The sequence below is a fragment of the Cetorhinus maximus genome, chromosome 11, assembly GCF_964194155.1.
Source record: "Cetorhinus maximus chromosome 11, sCetMax3.hap1.1, whole genome shotgun sequence".
NCBI classification, from domain to species: domain Eukaryota; kingdom Metazoa; phylum Chordata; class Chondrichthyes; order Lamniformes; family Cetorhinidae; genus Cetorhinus; species Cetorhinus maximus.
Genome location: NC_135889.1, coordinates 90,965,409 through 90,981,432, shown reverse-complemented (window position 1 = coordinate 90,981,432; position 16,024 = coordinate 90,965,409). Strand labels below are relative to the sequence as shown.

The following is a 16,024-nucleotide window of genomic DNA, read 5'->3' as shown; positions in this document are numbered from 1 at the left end:
TTGGTGTGGGATGAGGGTAGAAAGGCTTTTCTAACAGTTTTTTTTACATTGCCAATAAGTCCCTTAAATTAATTTCTGAAACTTAATATGCAAATAAGATGCTGATTAGTACTAAAGTATTAACGATTCATTACATTGAGATTAGAGATAAACTACATCATCAAACAAATTGATAAAATAAAGCAGCATCTTCCTTCATTTGTGGACTTATTTTTTTTTCTTACATGGGATCTGCTCCTTTCTATATAATTTTGTAAATTCTGCAATGATGCCAGTTAGAACTCAATTTGGATTAGCACAATACTAAACCTTATTGTCTTTGTCTGTGTATACACTTTACTTCTCAACATTAGAATACAAATCACCTACAACATCCAAGTACCTTTGTTTCCCTTAGGAGAAGCTGCAGGTCACGTCCACTCAGTATCCCATGGTTTTTCACATAGCTAGGAATGTGGACTGTGCTAGTTCCATGAACTGTGCCATGGACTTCTGTGTAACTGTGAATTATATCCAAGTAAGACCTTTTGTCCTGTGGGTAAGGGGAAGAAAAAAAAAATAATTGATCCACCAGTCTGGCTGAACGAAGGAAAAACCAAAATCTAAAACAATGACTCTTTGGCCATTATCCAAAATGAAAACTAGTGAAATTATTGCAATAAATTTTATGTAGCTCTTGAACTTGAGGAAATTGAATAAAAAATACCTGGGGTGTCATCTATGAATGTAACTCAGGGATTAGACATGATAATGCACCTACTACATGTAATCTCATTGTAATATACCTGAACTTGAAATGGGTGTAAATGTATACAAATAATTCGGGCCCAATGAAAGTGCCAAAAACATACCATAAATTTTCAAGGTTCAACTTATTTAACCATCATTCACGTGTATCAGAAACAAGATGTATGGGGCGGAGGACAAATTTCTTAAAAACTGAAAAAATTGCAATAAAATCAGAATGATATTTTCCTGCTGAGCCTAAACATTTCAGCTCTCATATCCTTTTAATGGTTGCATTTTATTTGAAATATTTAATTCTGTTACTGCTCCTTTATTATTGGTAATTTTCACTGTTCTGAAATTTTAGCAACATTTTATTCCGTAATTCTCGAGTCCATTATTAAGGATGAGATTTCAGAATACTTGGAAGTGCATGGTAAAATCGGGCAAAGTCAGCATGGTTTCATCAAGGGGAGGTCATGCCTGACAAATCTGTTAGAATTCTTTGAGGAGGAAACGAGTAGGTTAGACAAAGGAGAGCCAATTGATGTTATCTACTTGGACTTTCAGAAGGCCTTTGACAAGGTGCCGCACAGGAGGCTGCTCAGTAAGATAAGAGTCCATGGTGTTAGAGGCAAAGTACTAGCATGGATAGAAGGTTGGCTGTCTGGCAGGAGGCAGAGTGGGGATTAGGGGGTCCTTCTCAGGATGGCGGCCGGTGACTAGTGGAGTTCCGCAGGGGTCAGTGTTGGGACCACAACTTTTCACTTTATACATTAATGATCTAGAGGAAGGAACTGAGGGCATCCTGGCTAAGTTTGCAGATGATACAAAGATAGGTGGAGGGACAGGTAGTATTGAGGAGGCAGGGAGGCTGCAGAAGGATTTGGACAGGTTAGGAGAATGGGCAAAGAAGTGGCAGATGGAATACAACGTGGGGAAGTGTGAGGTCATGCACCTTGGTAGGAAGAATAGAGGCATAGACTATTTTCTAAATGGGGAGAGAATTCAGAAATCTGGAGTGCAAAGGGACTTGGGAGTCGTAGTCCAGGATTCTCTTAAGGTTAACTTGCAGGTTGACGCGGTAGTTAGGAAGGCAAATGCAATGTTGGCATTTATTTTGAGAGGACTAGAATATAAAAGCAGGGATGTGCTGCTGAGGCTTTATAAGGCTCTGGTTAGACCACATTTAGAATATTGTGAGCAATTTTGGGCCCCGTACCTCAGGAAGGATGTGCTGGCCCTGGAGAGGGTCCAGAGGAGGTTCACGAGAACGATCCCAGGAATGAAAGGCTTAACATATGAGGAACGTTTGAGGACTCTGGGTCTATACTCGATGGAGTTTAGAAGGATGAGGGGGGATCTGATTGAAACTTACAGAATACTGAAAGGCCTGGATAGAGTGGACGTGGGGAAGATGTTTCCATTAGTAGGAGAGACTAGGACCCGAGGACACAGCCTCAGAGTAAAGAGAAGACCTTTTAGAACAGAGATGAGGAGAAACTTCTTTAGCCAGAGAGTGGTGAATCTATGGAATTCATTGCCACAGAAGGCTGTGGAGGCCAGGTCATTGAGTGTATTTAAGACCGAGATAGATAGGTTCTTGATTGGTAAGGGGATCAAAGGTTACGGGAGAAGGCGGGAGAATGGGGTTGAGAAACTTATCAGCCATGATTGAATGGCGGAGCAGACTCGATGAGCCGAATGGCCTAATTTCTGCTCCGATGTCTTATGGTCTTATTCCCTTCCTCTAGCAACATTTTTCAAGCAATCTAGGTGTAAATACGTTTAGAAATGACACAGCATTTGTTTGTGTTGATCAGGCTCAGTTATATGTTTCCAGCAGATTTTTCCAGTTGGTTCCTGCATACATGCTTGGGAATACAAACCATGGCCAAAAATATTACAACAGTAATGGATTTTTCCCCACACATATCCATGTCACACATGCAAAAACTAGATCTGCACACTCATTTTCAGTAGCAACACTGAACCTTTTATTACAGCTCTCTTTGAAGTGGAACCAAGTGGCATCCCCTCTTACAAAATTTCAGACTGATGCACTTGTCTTTTCAACATTATTGGCTAAGCGTATTATTCAATTAAATTGGAAACAGTCTGCCCTGCCTTCTTTTACTGATTGGGTATGTGATCGTATGCAGAATCTTAAACTTGAGAAAATAAAGTACACTATAAGAGGCTCCACTGATGGATTTCATCTAGCTTAGCAGTCTTTCTTAGATTACTTTGAGGAACTACAGCTCTCTACTTTCATATAATACATACAACCTAATTAGGGTCAGTTATATCAGGTGAAACTATACCTGACCTATAATTATTGTAGATTTTATTTTTTGGGAGGTTGGGGAGAGGTTCTTGTTCTTCTTCCTCCTTCTCTTTTCCTTTATTTCTCTTCCAAATAAAAGTAGATTGAATTATTGCTCTATTGGTTACTCATTATGACTGTTAAAATTTTATTTTAGAAAAAAACTAGATCTGGTCTTAACTACAAAGACAATATCTAGAGCACATTGCCTGAATCTTTATTCACTCATCTAAAATTCTGATGTATCAATTGTCAAATTAACTGACCTGAACGGCTCCAAGCTGTCAGATAACTAAAATTTGTACAGATTAATAGCAGTATATAAAAAGCTGGTGATTTGTCAATACAACAGCAGGTGATCAAATTTACTCGGCAAAAGTAAAATCCATAATTTATTTTTAAATCTGTTTATCCTAATTCCAAAGCTTACACTCAAGTGAAATGAAACTTCTGACTGAACATTGCTGCACATCTTTTAAAAATTTGCCCTTAAGATTTGAGATGACATACTTACACTTTTTCAAAATACACACTGGTTTTCCTTCATATTTAGGTTAACAACATTCATTCGGAAATAAAAAAAATTCTGTTGACTATTACTTTAAGTTTTGGAGAAGATGTTCTAGTTGCTCCAAGATAGAGAAATTAGGGCTAAATTTATATCAAGGTAATAGCTAAACAAGGAAAAGAATGTATGTTGTGTGTGCACATGATTATGCTTGGAGTCAAATAAAGCTTTCAGGACTACAGTCATAAATTCAAATGAATAAACTGAAGGAAGAGACAGCAAAATGGGAGTAGGGTACACTTCTTCACAGAATGGGGTGTGTTGATTATGGATAATACATGGCTGGTATTGGACTCGCTGGGTCAGTGTACAAGTTGAAGAGCACAATAGGAAAGTGTTAGCCAAGAAAACAACACCAACAACAACACGAGTGGCAAAGATTGGACTATAGTAAAGAAAGGTAACTAAAGAGACAAAGATAACCAAAAAAGTGAGTTAAGTAACAATTTTAAATGTGTGTTGGTCTTTGAAATTAGCTATGTGCAGAAAAGGATACAAACATTGATTTTTAATGTTGTTAGAGAAGGGAATTTAATAGAAATGCATTAAAATACGTGGTTAAAGAACAGGGACCAGGGACGTTGCGCAAGAAAAGGTTTTCAGGAATGGTTAGTACAGCTTTTTAGGCAATCAGATAAGATGCAGTGAGGAAATGGAGGTGTAGGCTATACAATCATACAATTAGTGGATGTTTACTTTTGTCTGAAAGAAAAGTCAATGAGTTTATGATTTGGCTACAGGAACTAAAATTGTAGGCAAGGAGAAATGGGTGGATATGCTAGTGTAAAAAGTCTTGCCTTATTGCCTTTCTTGAGCTCAGTATTCTGAAATTCTTCACAGCCAATTAAATACTTTTGAAGTATGACCTGAGTGCAGTTTAGTGCAAAAAAAAAGGTATCTTCAAATTCATTTTTTAAAAAATGCTGCACCAGTGCTCAAATCCCAGGTCAGAGGTAGACTGCTCTGTGGGTATGAGTTTGCCCCTCAAATAATTAGGGGTCAGGTTGGAAGTTATGGTGGAGAGAATGCTGTAGGGTACCATCCCACTGTGCGCCATCCAGACAAGTTTAGGAATTTAAATCTTTATATTCAAGGAGAAAGTCTAAATATATAACCAAAGAGGATAATTTTGGGAGGATTTATTAAAATCAATGGCATTCCTAAACACTAAATGTAGTTCTCCCATAGGTTCAGAGAGTAAAAACATTATTTAGTGTGATACTGACTCAGAGACCAGAATCCCAGGTTCATTCCCTGATTTGTGTTTAGTTAGTTAATATCAGTTGGGAAATATTTGAGGTGCTATGGTTATCCTCATGCACCTAGCTTGGGGAGAGGAAAAATAAAACAGGTCAGACTTCTGTTTGATCGCTATCCCAGGAGTCCTGCTGAAAAACACATTCAAGGAAAGCAGGCAAAGACAGAATTGGGGTCAGCTGTGATGATCTTTAGGGTGATATAGCTACTGACACACACAATCGTAGTAATGGCTGGAGAAATGCCAATGGGATAATACAACACTTAAAAGTGGTATTACTCTCTCAAAAAAAGGTGAACTAATGCTGTCAAGCAAGACTGTAATTAACTAGAACTATGTGAGAAACTTTAATATGGAAACAAAGAACTGGATTTAATAGTCTCTGGTAGCCTTCTGTTGTAATATGATGGTTTGCAGCTTGGTAGTCAACTTTGTAAAACATTGTCTGGTGTAGCCCAGCAGCCCCACTTTGGCATGAATAGCTATCACATTTACTGCAGATGACAGTGGACTGGGAAAGTGCAGGATTTGATGGCCTGCTTTCTTTGGGCTCTCTTGGCCAGTTGAGCTTTCTGTTTTGCATCACTTCTCCCAATACCCTCCAGACAGTTAGCCTCTGGAGGTCGCAGCTATCGGAGACTGTCTTCCTGTTGTCTGTATCAATGCCTGCCATCTTCATCTCTCTTTTCTGGTGCCCTTGTAGCAGAGGTACAGACAGCCAGCAGGTCGTGACCCAGTAGCCATTTACCGTACAGAAGGGTCTTTGGATACATGGCTGTCATCCAAGCAATGAATGTGGCCAAGCTAGCACAAATGTTGTTGGCTTAGTAATAAATGTATGCTTATGGAATTAACAAGCTGCAGGATCTGAGAGCTGGTGATTTTGTCCTGCCAAGTGATGCTGAGGTTATGTCTGAGGTAGCAAAGATGGGAACTATTCAGCCTTTTCTCCTGTCTAATTGCATTGTCCAGGTCTCACTATTGCAGAGTAGTGAGGATACAGGCTTCGCAGATTTGCAGTTTGGACAAAGGAGAAAGGGCAGGACAAAGGAGCCCGCTTGATCGGCACCCCATCCACTAACTTGAGCATTCATTTCCTTCACCAACGCACAGTGCCTGCAGTAAGTACTACATACAAGATATACAAGAGATAACTCACCATAGCAGGGAGGCGCAGTGGCACTGTCACTGCACTAATAATCCAGAGACCCAGGGTAATGATCTGGGGACCCAGGTTTGAATCCCACCATAGCAGATGGTGGATGGTGGAATTTGAATTCAAAAAAAATTTGGAATTAAAAGTCTAATGATGACCATGAAACCATTATCGATTGTTGTAAAATCCCCATCTGGTTCACTAATGTCCTTTAGGGAAGGAAATCTGCCGTCCTTACCTGGTCTAGCCTACATGTGACTCCAGACACACAGCACTGTAGTTAATTCTTAAATGCCCTCCAAAACGGACTAGCAAGCCACTCCGTTGCATCCAATCACAACAAAGTCTATAAGGAACAAAATCAGATGGACCACTCGGCATTGACTTAGGCACTGGAAATGGTAACAGGAAACTCAGCCCCGTCAACCCTGCAAAGTCCTCCTTACTAACATCTGGGGGCTTGTGCCAAAATTGAGAGAGCTATTCCACAGGCTAGTTAAGCAACAGCCGGATAGTCATACTCACAGAATCATATCTTACAATTAATGTCACAGACACCACCATCACCATCCCTAGTACTTCCTGTCCCACTGGCAGGACAGTCGGAGAGTTGCTCTGGGAGTCCTTAACCTAGACTCTGGACCCCGTGAAGTTTCATGGCATCAGGTCAAATATGAGCAAGGAAATCTCCTGCTGATTACCACGTACCACCCCCTCAGCTGATGAATCGGTACTCACCTTCATGTCAGAGGAAGCACCAAGGGTGACAGGGCCACAGAACGTACTCTGGGTGGGGGACTTCAATGTCCAGCACCAAGAGTGGCTCGGTAGCATCACTACTGACCGATCCCTAAAGGACTTAGATGCTAGACTGGGTCTGCGGCAGGTGGTGAGGGGACCATGAGAGAAGAACATACTTGACCTCATTCTTGCCAATCTGCCTGCTGCAGATGCATCTGTCCACGACAGCATTGGTAAGAGTGACCACCTCACAGTCCTTATGGAGACAAAGTCCTATCTTCACATTGAGTAACCCTCCATCTTGTTGTGTGGCACTACCACCCAGGTAAGTGGGATAGATTTTGAACAGATCTAGCAACTCAAGACTGGGCATCCATGAGGTACAGTAGGCCATCAGCAGCAGCAAGATTGTACTCAGCCACAATCTGTAACCTCATGGCCCAGCATATCCTCCACTCTACCATTACCAAGCCAGGTGATCAACCCTGGTTCAATGAAGATTGCAGGTTATGCCAGGAAAAGCACCAGGCATACCTAAAAATGTGTCAACCTGGTGAGGCTACAGCACAGGACTACTTGCATGCTAAACAGCATAAGCAGCAAGCCATAGACAGAGCTAAGCGATTCCACAACCAACGGATCAGATCTAAGTTCTGCAGGTTTGCCACATCCAGTCGTGAATAGCGGTGGTCAATTAAACAACTCACTGGAGGAACCTTCAATGATGGGGGAGTCCAGAACATCAGTGCAAAAGATAAGGCTGAAGCATTAGCTACAATCTTCAGCCAGAAGTGCCAAGTGGTTGATCCATCTTGGCCTCCGGGAGGTCCCCAGCATCACAGATGCCAGTCTTCAGCCAATTCTTTTCACTCCACGTGATATCAAGGAATAGCTGAAAGCACTGGATACTGCAAAGGCTATGGGCCCTGACAACATTCCGGGAATAGTACTAAAGACTTGTGCTCCAGAACTTGTCATGCCCCTAGCCAATTTGTTCCAGTGCGGCTACAATACTGGCATCTAACCGGGAATGTGGACAAATCCAACTCAGCCAATTACCGCCCCATCAGCACTTGCTTAGAAATAACCTGCTCACTGATGCTCAGTTTGGGTTCCACAGGATCACTCAGCTCCTGACCATTTACAGCCTTAGTTCAAACATGGACAAAAAGAGCTGAACTGCAGAAGTGAAGTGAGAGTGACTTCCCTTGACATCAAGGCAGCATTTGACCGAGTGTGGTATCGAGGAGCCCTTGTAAAACTGGAGTCAATGGGAATAAGGGTGGGGGAAACTCTGCTGGCTGGAGTCATACTCAATGCAAAGGTAGATGGTTGTGGTTGTTGGAGGTCAATCATCTCAGTTCCAGGACATCACAGGAGTTCCATCTTCTGCTTTTTTTGGTTATTCATTTGTGGCATGTGGGCATCACTGGCTCGGCCAGCATTTATTGCCCAACCCTAACAGCCCTTGAGAAGGTGGTGGTGAGCTGCCTTCTTGAACCACTGCTGACCATGTGGTGTAGGTACACCCAGTGCGGGTGGGAAGAGAGTTCCAGGATTTTGACCCAGCAACAGTGAAGGAACAGCGATTTATTTCCAAGTCAGGATGGTGAGTGACTTAGAGGGGACTTGCACATGGTGTTCCCATGTGTCTGCTGCCCTTGACCTCCTAGATGATAGTGGTCATGGGCTTGTAAGGTGCTGTCCAAGGAACCTTGGTGTGTTCCTGCAGTGCATCTTGAAGATGGTACACACTCTGCAACTGTGCATTGTTGGTGGACGGAGTGCCAATTAAACAGTTTGCTTTGGCCTGGATGGTGTCAAGCTTCTTGTGTGTTGTTGGCGCAGCACTCATCCAGGCAAGTGGAGAGTATCCCATTACCCTCCTATTTTATGCCTTGTAGATGGTGGACAGGGTTTGGGGAGTGAGGAGGTGAGTTACTCACCGCAGAATTCCTAGCCTCTGACCTGCTTTTAACCCCCTGACCTGCTTTTAACCCCCAGGATGTTGATAGTTGGAGATTCAGTGAAGGTAATGCCATTGAACGTCAAGGGGTGATGGTTGGATTCTGTCTTTTTTGGAGATGGTCACTGCCTGGCACTTATGCGGTGTGAACGTTTTTTGCCACTTGTCAGCCCAAGCCTGGATATTGTCCCGGTCTTGCTGCATTTGGGCATGGACTGCTTCAGTATCTGAGGAGTCGCAAATGGTGAACATTGTGCAAAACGTCCCCATTTCTGACTTTATGACGCAAGGTCATTGATGAAGCACCTGAAGATGGTTGGGCCGAGGACACTGCCCTGAGGAACTCCTGTAGTGATGCCCTGGACATCAGCTGCTTCACCACTGGCCTTTCTTAAGTCAGAAGTGGGAATATTCGTTGATGATTGCACACAAGCCATCCTGACTTGGAACAATATAGTAATTCCTTCACTGCCCCCGGATCAAAATCCTTTCTTAACAGCAGCGTACGAGTTCCTGCACCACATGGATAGCAGCAGTTCAAGAAGGTGGCTCACAAATACCTTCTTAAGGGAAATTAGGGAGACAAATGCTGGCCTTGCCAGTAACACCCACAACCCATGAAAGAACAAAAGTTTGGACTTAACAGCTGCAATTTTTGCAATGCAATTTAATAGTCCACCTTGATGGAATTTATCCAGTAATCCAGAAGTCAGGATAGAGGGAAGATCACAACATGATTTCTCTTTTGGCTAGGATGTGCTTCATGGCTTGCTGACCGCAACTTTACTTTCAGATTTGCTATCAAAACCTGTGGCAGAATGCTGGAATCTCAAAAAAGAATATTACTTCAAAATGGTGAGTGTATAAAATCAGCCCAAGGCTGAGTCTTTGCCATAATAAGATTAATCAATAATCAAATCAAATTGGTTCCGAAAAAGATTGTACACCCTTCAGATCTTCACTTCCAAAGAATTTATCGATGGTTTGTTAGATATGTGTCAGCAAATGGTTTAAGAAAAGTAAAAGGATTGGTGTAACAATTTCCTCAAAATATCTAAGAAACCAACAATTCTCATGCAAAAAAATTTCAATAGCTCCCAAAATAGATTTAGTACTTAAACATCCAGCTGGTAACGACCACAAATTTTTTAAAAAGAGGCAATTTAAGCAAAACTAAGAGCTCCTATTTCTATGCTAGTGAACTCAAAATTTGATGCAAAAGCATACTAACGTTTCAAATTTATGAAGTATACTTGTTAGAAATTTCTTAATCACATGATCAGTATGGATGATGGTGGCCATTTGGTCTTAGTTCATCCATCCAAAGACTCCTTCCTCTGCAGCATCTAATTATTTCTTAAATGGTTATATCATTTTTTGCCTCAATTACTCTATCCACGTGTCATGTCCCAGTATATTATGAACTTTCAGTCAATACTTTTAAAAGCTGGATGCACACAGACTATTAAAATAGCTGTTGAAAATCATTTGGCCTTTGGCATTTTTGAGTCTCAAGCAAATACCTAATTAAAATGGACATTCATAGCCATCCAGAGAATTCATACATCCCTTTGCTTAAGGATGGATCAAGCAAACAGGATTATAGAACGCCAGCCGACTTGACACTTTCACCCTGGACAAATGGAACATTGAAACTCAATGTACGCAAGACGGATTTAAATGGATCCTATCAACCTTCCATTGCATATGTTGTCCAAACTAGGCTAGGTTAATCTCAAGGTGCCAAATGACTACACAAGATGATTGGAATCAACATACACACCATCTGTGGAAGTCACATGATGAGGGAGCCATTTTGTTGTCTGCTTTTAAAAACAGCAAGCTGCTTGCAGACAGAGTTCCACCAAAAGCCACCGAACTAGTCAGCAAGCAGCCATGGTAATTAACAACTTAAATGTTGGAGACTCCACTTGAGAGAAGGACTCCCCAACCTGCTCTAGGTAAAGTTCACCTGAGAACCAACTTCCTAGAAATTCAACAAGATACCTCACAGCCTAATGAGAATCTCTTTGCTTTACAAGGCCTTCACTTTAACTTTAAAACATCAACTGCATTTAAGAAACTACAGGCCTGCCACAAATGAGACAGACAATTATATGCAGTTACAGTATCTTACCTTCACCTGTCTCTAATCTTTGTGTGCGAGACAAATGAGTGAAACGTTGTGCTAAATGCAGGGTAAGTGTGTGATAACTTTATGTTTAAACTCTCAAAGGGCTTGCTTGAATTATTTAATTGGGACACAATGGGTAAGAAAACACTAGCTCTTGTTTACAAGCGCATTGATCATGGGCAGCAAAAAGGAACACACAGGCCTGAATCTTGCACTCGTCAGGCACGTGCGATTGGTGGCCTGGAAGCGGACGGGATATGCACTTCTGGCCGCAATCCGCCCCCAACAGCGATTTCATGCTGGCTGGCCACTTAACTGGCAGTCAGCAGGAAACGCATGCTGAGAAAGACTCAAGTGTTGCCTGGAGGTGCGGGAAGAGAGGTGCCGAGAAAAGTGAGGCTGCAGGCAGGTGCTCCCTGAAGGCTGGTAGCTGTAGAGCTGCCTCAGGGAGCTGCAGTACCGTAGAAATGAAATAAGGTCGATAAACTGCTACAAACTGTGTCAATACTGCAAATTCAAGCACCTGACAGCAGACTACATAACACCTCATCCCTCAAACCTCTTCTTTTACTTTGTTTAACCCCAGGCATTTTATCCCGTCCTGGATGGAGTTTGTAGCGAAAACATGAAGGCCGCCTGGCCGATTAGCCTGCCTGCCAAACGTAAAAGCTGACTGGCCACGTGAAATCGCTGACAATTGGCTCCTTAATGGGCTTAATTGCCCGTGGGCATGTTTCCAAATCCCGCATGCATCCACTGACCACAATGCTATGCATGAGCAATGACGACGTCAGGACGCGCTCCTGCCATCTTTTCACATGATTTCACGTGATTCCAGTTTGGGCGCGCGCCCACACGTTCAACATAAAATTCTGGCCATAAATTCCGTCTGTGACACGTACATTGATTGCTCATTGTGTTAACCACCTGCTATTAGTCCTGAATTTGCTTTTGAATCCAGCTCTGTGTCCTACTCTCAGAAGTGAGTCAGTTATATCTATACATTTAATATGGTATGTATTTATTGTCAACAAATCTTACTTACTGTGTAGATCCAGTGTGTATGTATTTTCAGCCAATAAGGCATCTCACAAGAGGCTTGTTACAAAAATTAAAAAAACACAAGAAATGTAACAGCACAGACTGCTGGTTGACAAACAGGAAACAAGCTTTAGAGCAAATGTGCGTTGCTTGGATTAGAGGAATGATGAAAATGATGCACCCCAGAAGTTAGTACTCTTGGAATCAGTCAGGCTAGCAGAGTGGGAAGACAAGTACAAGATGCATTTTAATATGGAGAAGTGAGAGACAGTACATGTTGGGAGGATATACAAAGAAATTGGATTACATACTTAAAGAAAAAACACTAAAGGACATGGATAAACATACGCAGGAACTGAGATACAAAATTCATTGGAAGTTTGAATGCATGCAGCCATAAAGCACCACAATTTTGTGTTTTAGAAGATCAAGGTATAGAAGACAAGAAGAAAGAAATAAATTATGCAAAGTAATGGTTAAATCACAGTTGGAGTTCTGCCAGCAGTTTTAGACGTGCTAATATAAAACAGATAAAAATGATAGAGTGTTTAGCACAGATTCACCCAGAATGATGCAAGATGGGAAACTACTGTTGAATAACATATTATATAGGATGGAAAGTGCGACCAAGAAATAAGACGAAGGATTGGAATGGCTGAAAGTGCATTTCAAAAAATGTAAAAGACTATGATCAACTCAAAGTTAGCCATGAAAACAAGCACACACGAGCAAGAGAGAGATGTCCGGCACAGAGAGAGGCCATTTGACTCAACCAGTGCATGCCAGTGTTTATGCTCCACTCGAGCCTTCTCAACATCTCTCATCTAAATCTACCACCATAACCAAATACTCCTTTCCCCCTCAAATGCTTGTCCAGCTTCCCCTTAAATGCATCTATACTATTCACTTCAATCACTTCCTTTGGAGCGAAGAAAGGCTTAACATGCTGAAACTATTTACCCTGGAGCAGTGAAGGCTAAAGGCTAATAGTTTAAAATGAGGTTGGGGTTTCATAATGAAGGGATATTTTTAAAAAGCTATGCATGCAATCTTTGTCCCATCAAATCCTTTTACGTTTTTACATACCTTGATTAGATCGCCACGCAATATCCTAAACTTAAGGGTATACAAATCAAGTTATTCCAGAATTTAACTCTTGAACCTTGCTATCATTCTGATCAATCTGCACTGCACCCCTTACAATGCGAATTTACCTTTCCTAAGATGTGGTACACAAAACTAAATACAGTACTCCTTGTGTGGTCTGACCAAGGCTTTATTCAACTGAAATATCCCACTCTCAATTTGAAATTCCAGTCCGCTTCTGAAAGGGAAGGAGGAGTGGCTATTCAAATGCGTGGAGAAAGTAGGACTAGCATGGACTGTGAATGCTCTGCTGATTCAGAGTCTGACAGCAGGTGCAAAAAAGTGAATTTGAATATTTAAACAGCCTCCCATTTGTTTTGTGCAGAAGCATTGGTTGCCCATTTAAAGCTCTGTCTGAAAATTGATTCAGATGCACAAACGAGTGCAGGTTTTTCTTTGCAGTTGCCTTCTTTTCGTGAGAGAAATCGGAAGCTGGTAATTGATAATTCCCCAGCCCACCTAGTGTTTCAACATACTAGTAGAGTAACAATAGAAAGCAGGCAGGTGCAAGGGCTCAACAAAATTTGTTTCTATCCTGGCCAATATAAATTCCCAGTCAAATAAATGTAACTTGGGTAACAGTTCTTAGTGTAGAATAATTGCTGTATATATTTACCTTCCAAAAATGATCCACCTTGCCATATACAAGAGACTGATTCTGTCTTTTAATATCATCAAGGTGACTAATATCACTGGCATTGAGATGTTGTTCAACCACAAATCCTAGAAAGCTGTTGTCAGGTGTGTGAGCTGCAAAGACAGACAATTTAAAACATCACAGATTCTATAATTTGATCTGAAATAGTTATCACAGTTTAGAAGAATCTATCAGGGGTTATTTCAAGCTAGTAATCAATATTTAACCCTGACGCATTCTTGGACATTTAACCCTGATGCATTCTTGGACATACTAATTCCAATAAAAAGATTTCTCTTACAATACGAATAACATACCCTTTAGTGAAATTCAGATGATACATATTTAAACATAATGTAATATAAATATTATGCAATAAAGATGTTATTGTTAATCCAAGTAATACAAAATGCCATTAAAATCACAACAGCAATTAGCAGTCCTTAAGCAGGAGCTCTGTAATTACAACAACTGCAAATAAGCCACCTCCCTAAAGCAGCCTATACATTCAACTCAACTCAGGTCACTGCATTCAAATCTCTTTCAATTCTTCTCTGCAGATCCGCAAAAACATTAATCTATTTTAAAGTCTACATGCTTGTGCTATAAACATATTAAAATATACTATAAAAACCTTCAAAATATTCCATATCCTTCAACTCTGCAATACCATTTTAACCATGAGAAACACAACTATACCAAATGTTACATACTTTGAAAACTAGCTTTAAAAGCTGTTAAACATTTAACTTAAAATGCTCTCATTCCCATTTAATTCAAAGATTACCAACCTGTATATGTCGATAGCAATCAACAAGAATCCAGTGCATGATCAACCTAATTGACATTTTTTCTTGAGAACACAGCCCCCCAAATTCAAGGTTGGTGTGCATGGACTACCAAAAACCCTTCTAGAAAATTCAACACAAAAATCTGCTAGTTAAGCTTGAAGTGGTGGAAATTTACTGGATAGGAAAAGTGGCTAAAGAATACCAAGAAATATAAACTTGCCAGAGCAGTGATATTAGGAAGAATAGGGGGTGATTTGGTAGTACTGCTGACTAAGTGGGCCTGAGCAACATAGCTGTCAGACCAGGCTTGCAGCAGGTTGCAAGAGAACTAACACAAGGAAATAACCTATGCTATCTGCCCTCACTAACCTATTCAACATAAATGAGTCTGTCCATGACAACATTGGTAGGAGTAAGAACCTAACAGAGAGCATGTCCTGGCTTCACATCGACTACATCCTCCATCCCCTCAATGATGGGAGAGTGCAGAACATCAGTTCAAAAGACAAGGGTAAAGCGTTTGCAATCAACTTCAGCCAGAAGTGCCTAGTGGATGATCCATCTCGGCTTACTTGGAGATTTCCAGCATCACAGATGCCCATTTTCAGTCAATTCGATTCACTCCATGTGATATCAAGAAACGGTTGTTATTCCCAGTGTCACTGGCATTAAATTAAACAAACATGCATATTTTCATAGAACACCATATCAAGAAAACATCAATGTATTTGCACAATTAATTATATTTTTAAATAGCGTGACATCAAGCAAATGTAAGCAAACTGATCTAAAGTTTTAACATTGAATTGTTAAGAGTTAAAACATTTAACCTATAATTCAATAAAAGGTGTATCTACTAGTTAGGAACTGCATCATACATTCCACACAATATTACTGCTTCTGCAGTAATTCCAATAGGGTTTATTTGCATTATTGATAATGCTTACTTTATCCATGATGGAGTGAACAAAATACATGCCTTCAGTTAAGATTTGAAGAGTATTTCAAATAGAAGCACTGTCTTAGAAGCAACTACTAAAAAGCAAATGGGAAAAGTATATATATTTTTCAATGCAGGTTCCAGCACGTGTATTCTAATTTCCACTCCAATCTTCTTAGCTCCAGAAGTTATTTCCAACTATACCCTTCAAACAAAGTTACCAGATCCTTTATCCTTTTCTTTCAGCTTCTAGTTCACATGTATATTAGGCTGAATATTCCCAGGTGGATTGCAATCCTGGCATCATGCCTCAATTCTGGGTCGGAAACCTGGAAGGTGGGACATTAGATGCGATCTTCTGGGCCAGCCAATTAAGAAGTCATTTCTGGGAGTCTGTCCAATTAGGGATGGCAGTTGGATTCCAGTGTCAAGAGGTCAGTTCAGCACAATCTGTGGGGGGGTGCTGCTGGCTGCTGAGGGGACAGTAGTAGGAATGGCAGCAGTGTCACGGCAGCATCTACAGTACAGGACAGTTGCTGCTAACACAGCAAGAGCTACATTCGGGAAGACATTAATCTTCATGAAGTGGTTACA

General features: G+C 41.0%; 1 protein-coding gene across 3 annotated transcripts in view; it reads right to left on the bottom strand.

The window, feature by feature from the left end:
• Nucleotides 1-16,024, bottom strand: part of mgat5 (alpha-1,6-mannosylglycoprotein 6-beta-N-acetylglucosaminyltransferase) — a 106,145-nt gene that overhangs the window by 41,491 nt on the left and 48,630 nt on the right. For all 3 annotated transcript variants that reach the window (XM_078552408.1, XM_078552407.1, XM_078552409.1), the window contains exons 11-12: nucleotides 13,679-13,812; nucleotides 383-532 (exon numbers count right to left, since the gene is read on the bottom strand). In XM_078552408.1, coding sequence (XP_078408534.1) covers nucleotides 383-532; nucleotides 13,679-13,812 — 284 coding nt within the window. The remainder of the gene's footprint in view (nucleotides 1-382; nucleotides 533-13,678; nucleotides 13,813-16,024) is intronic.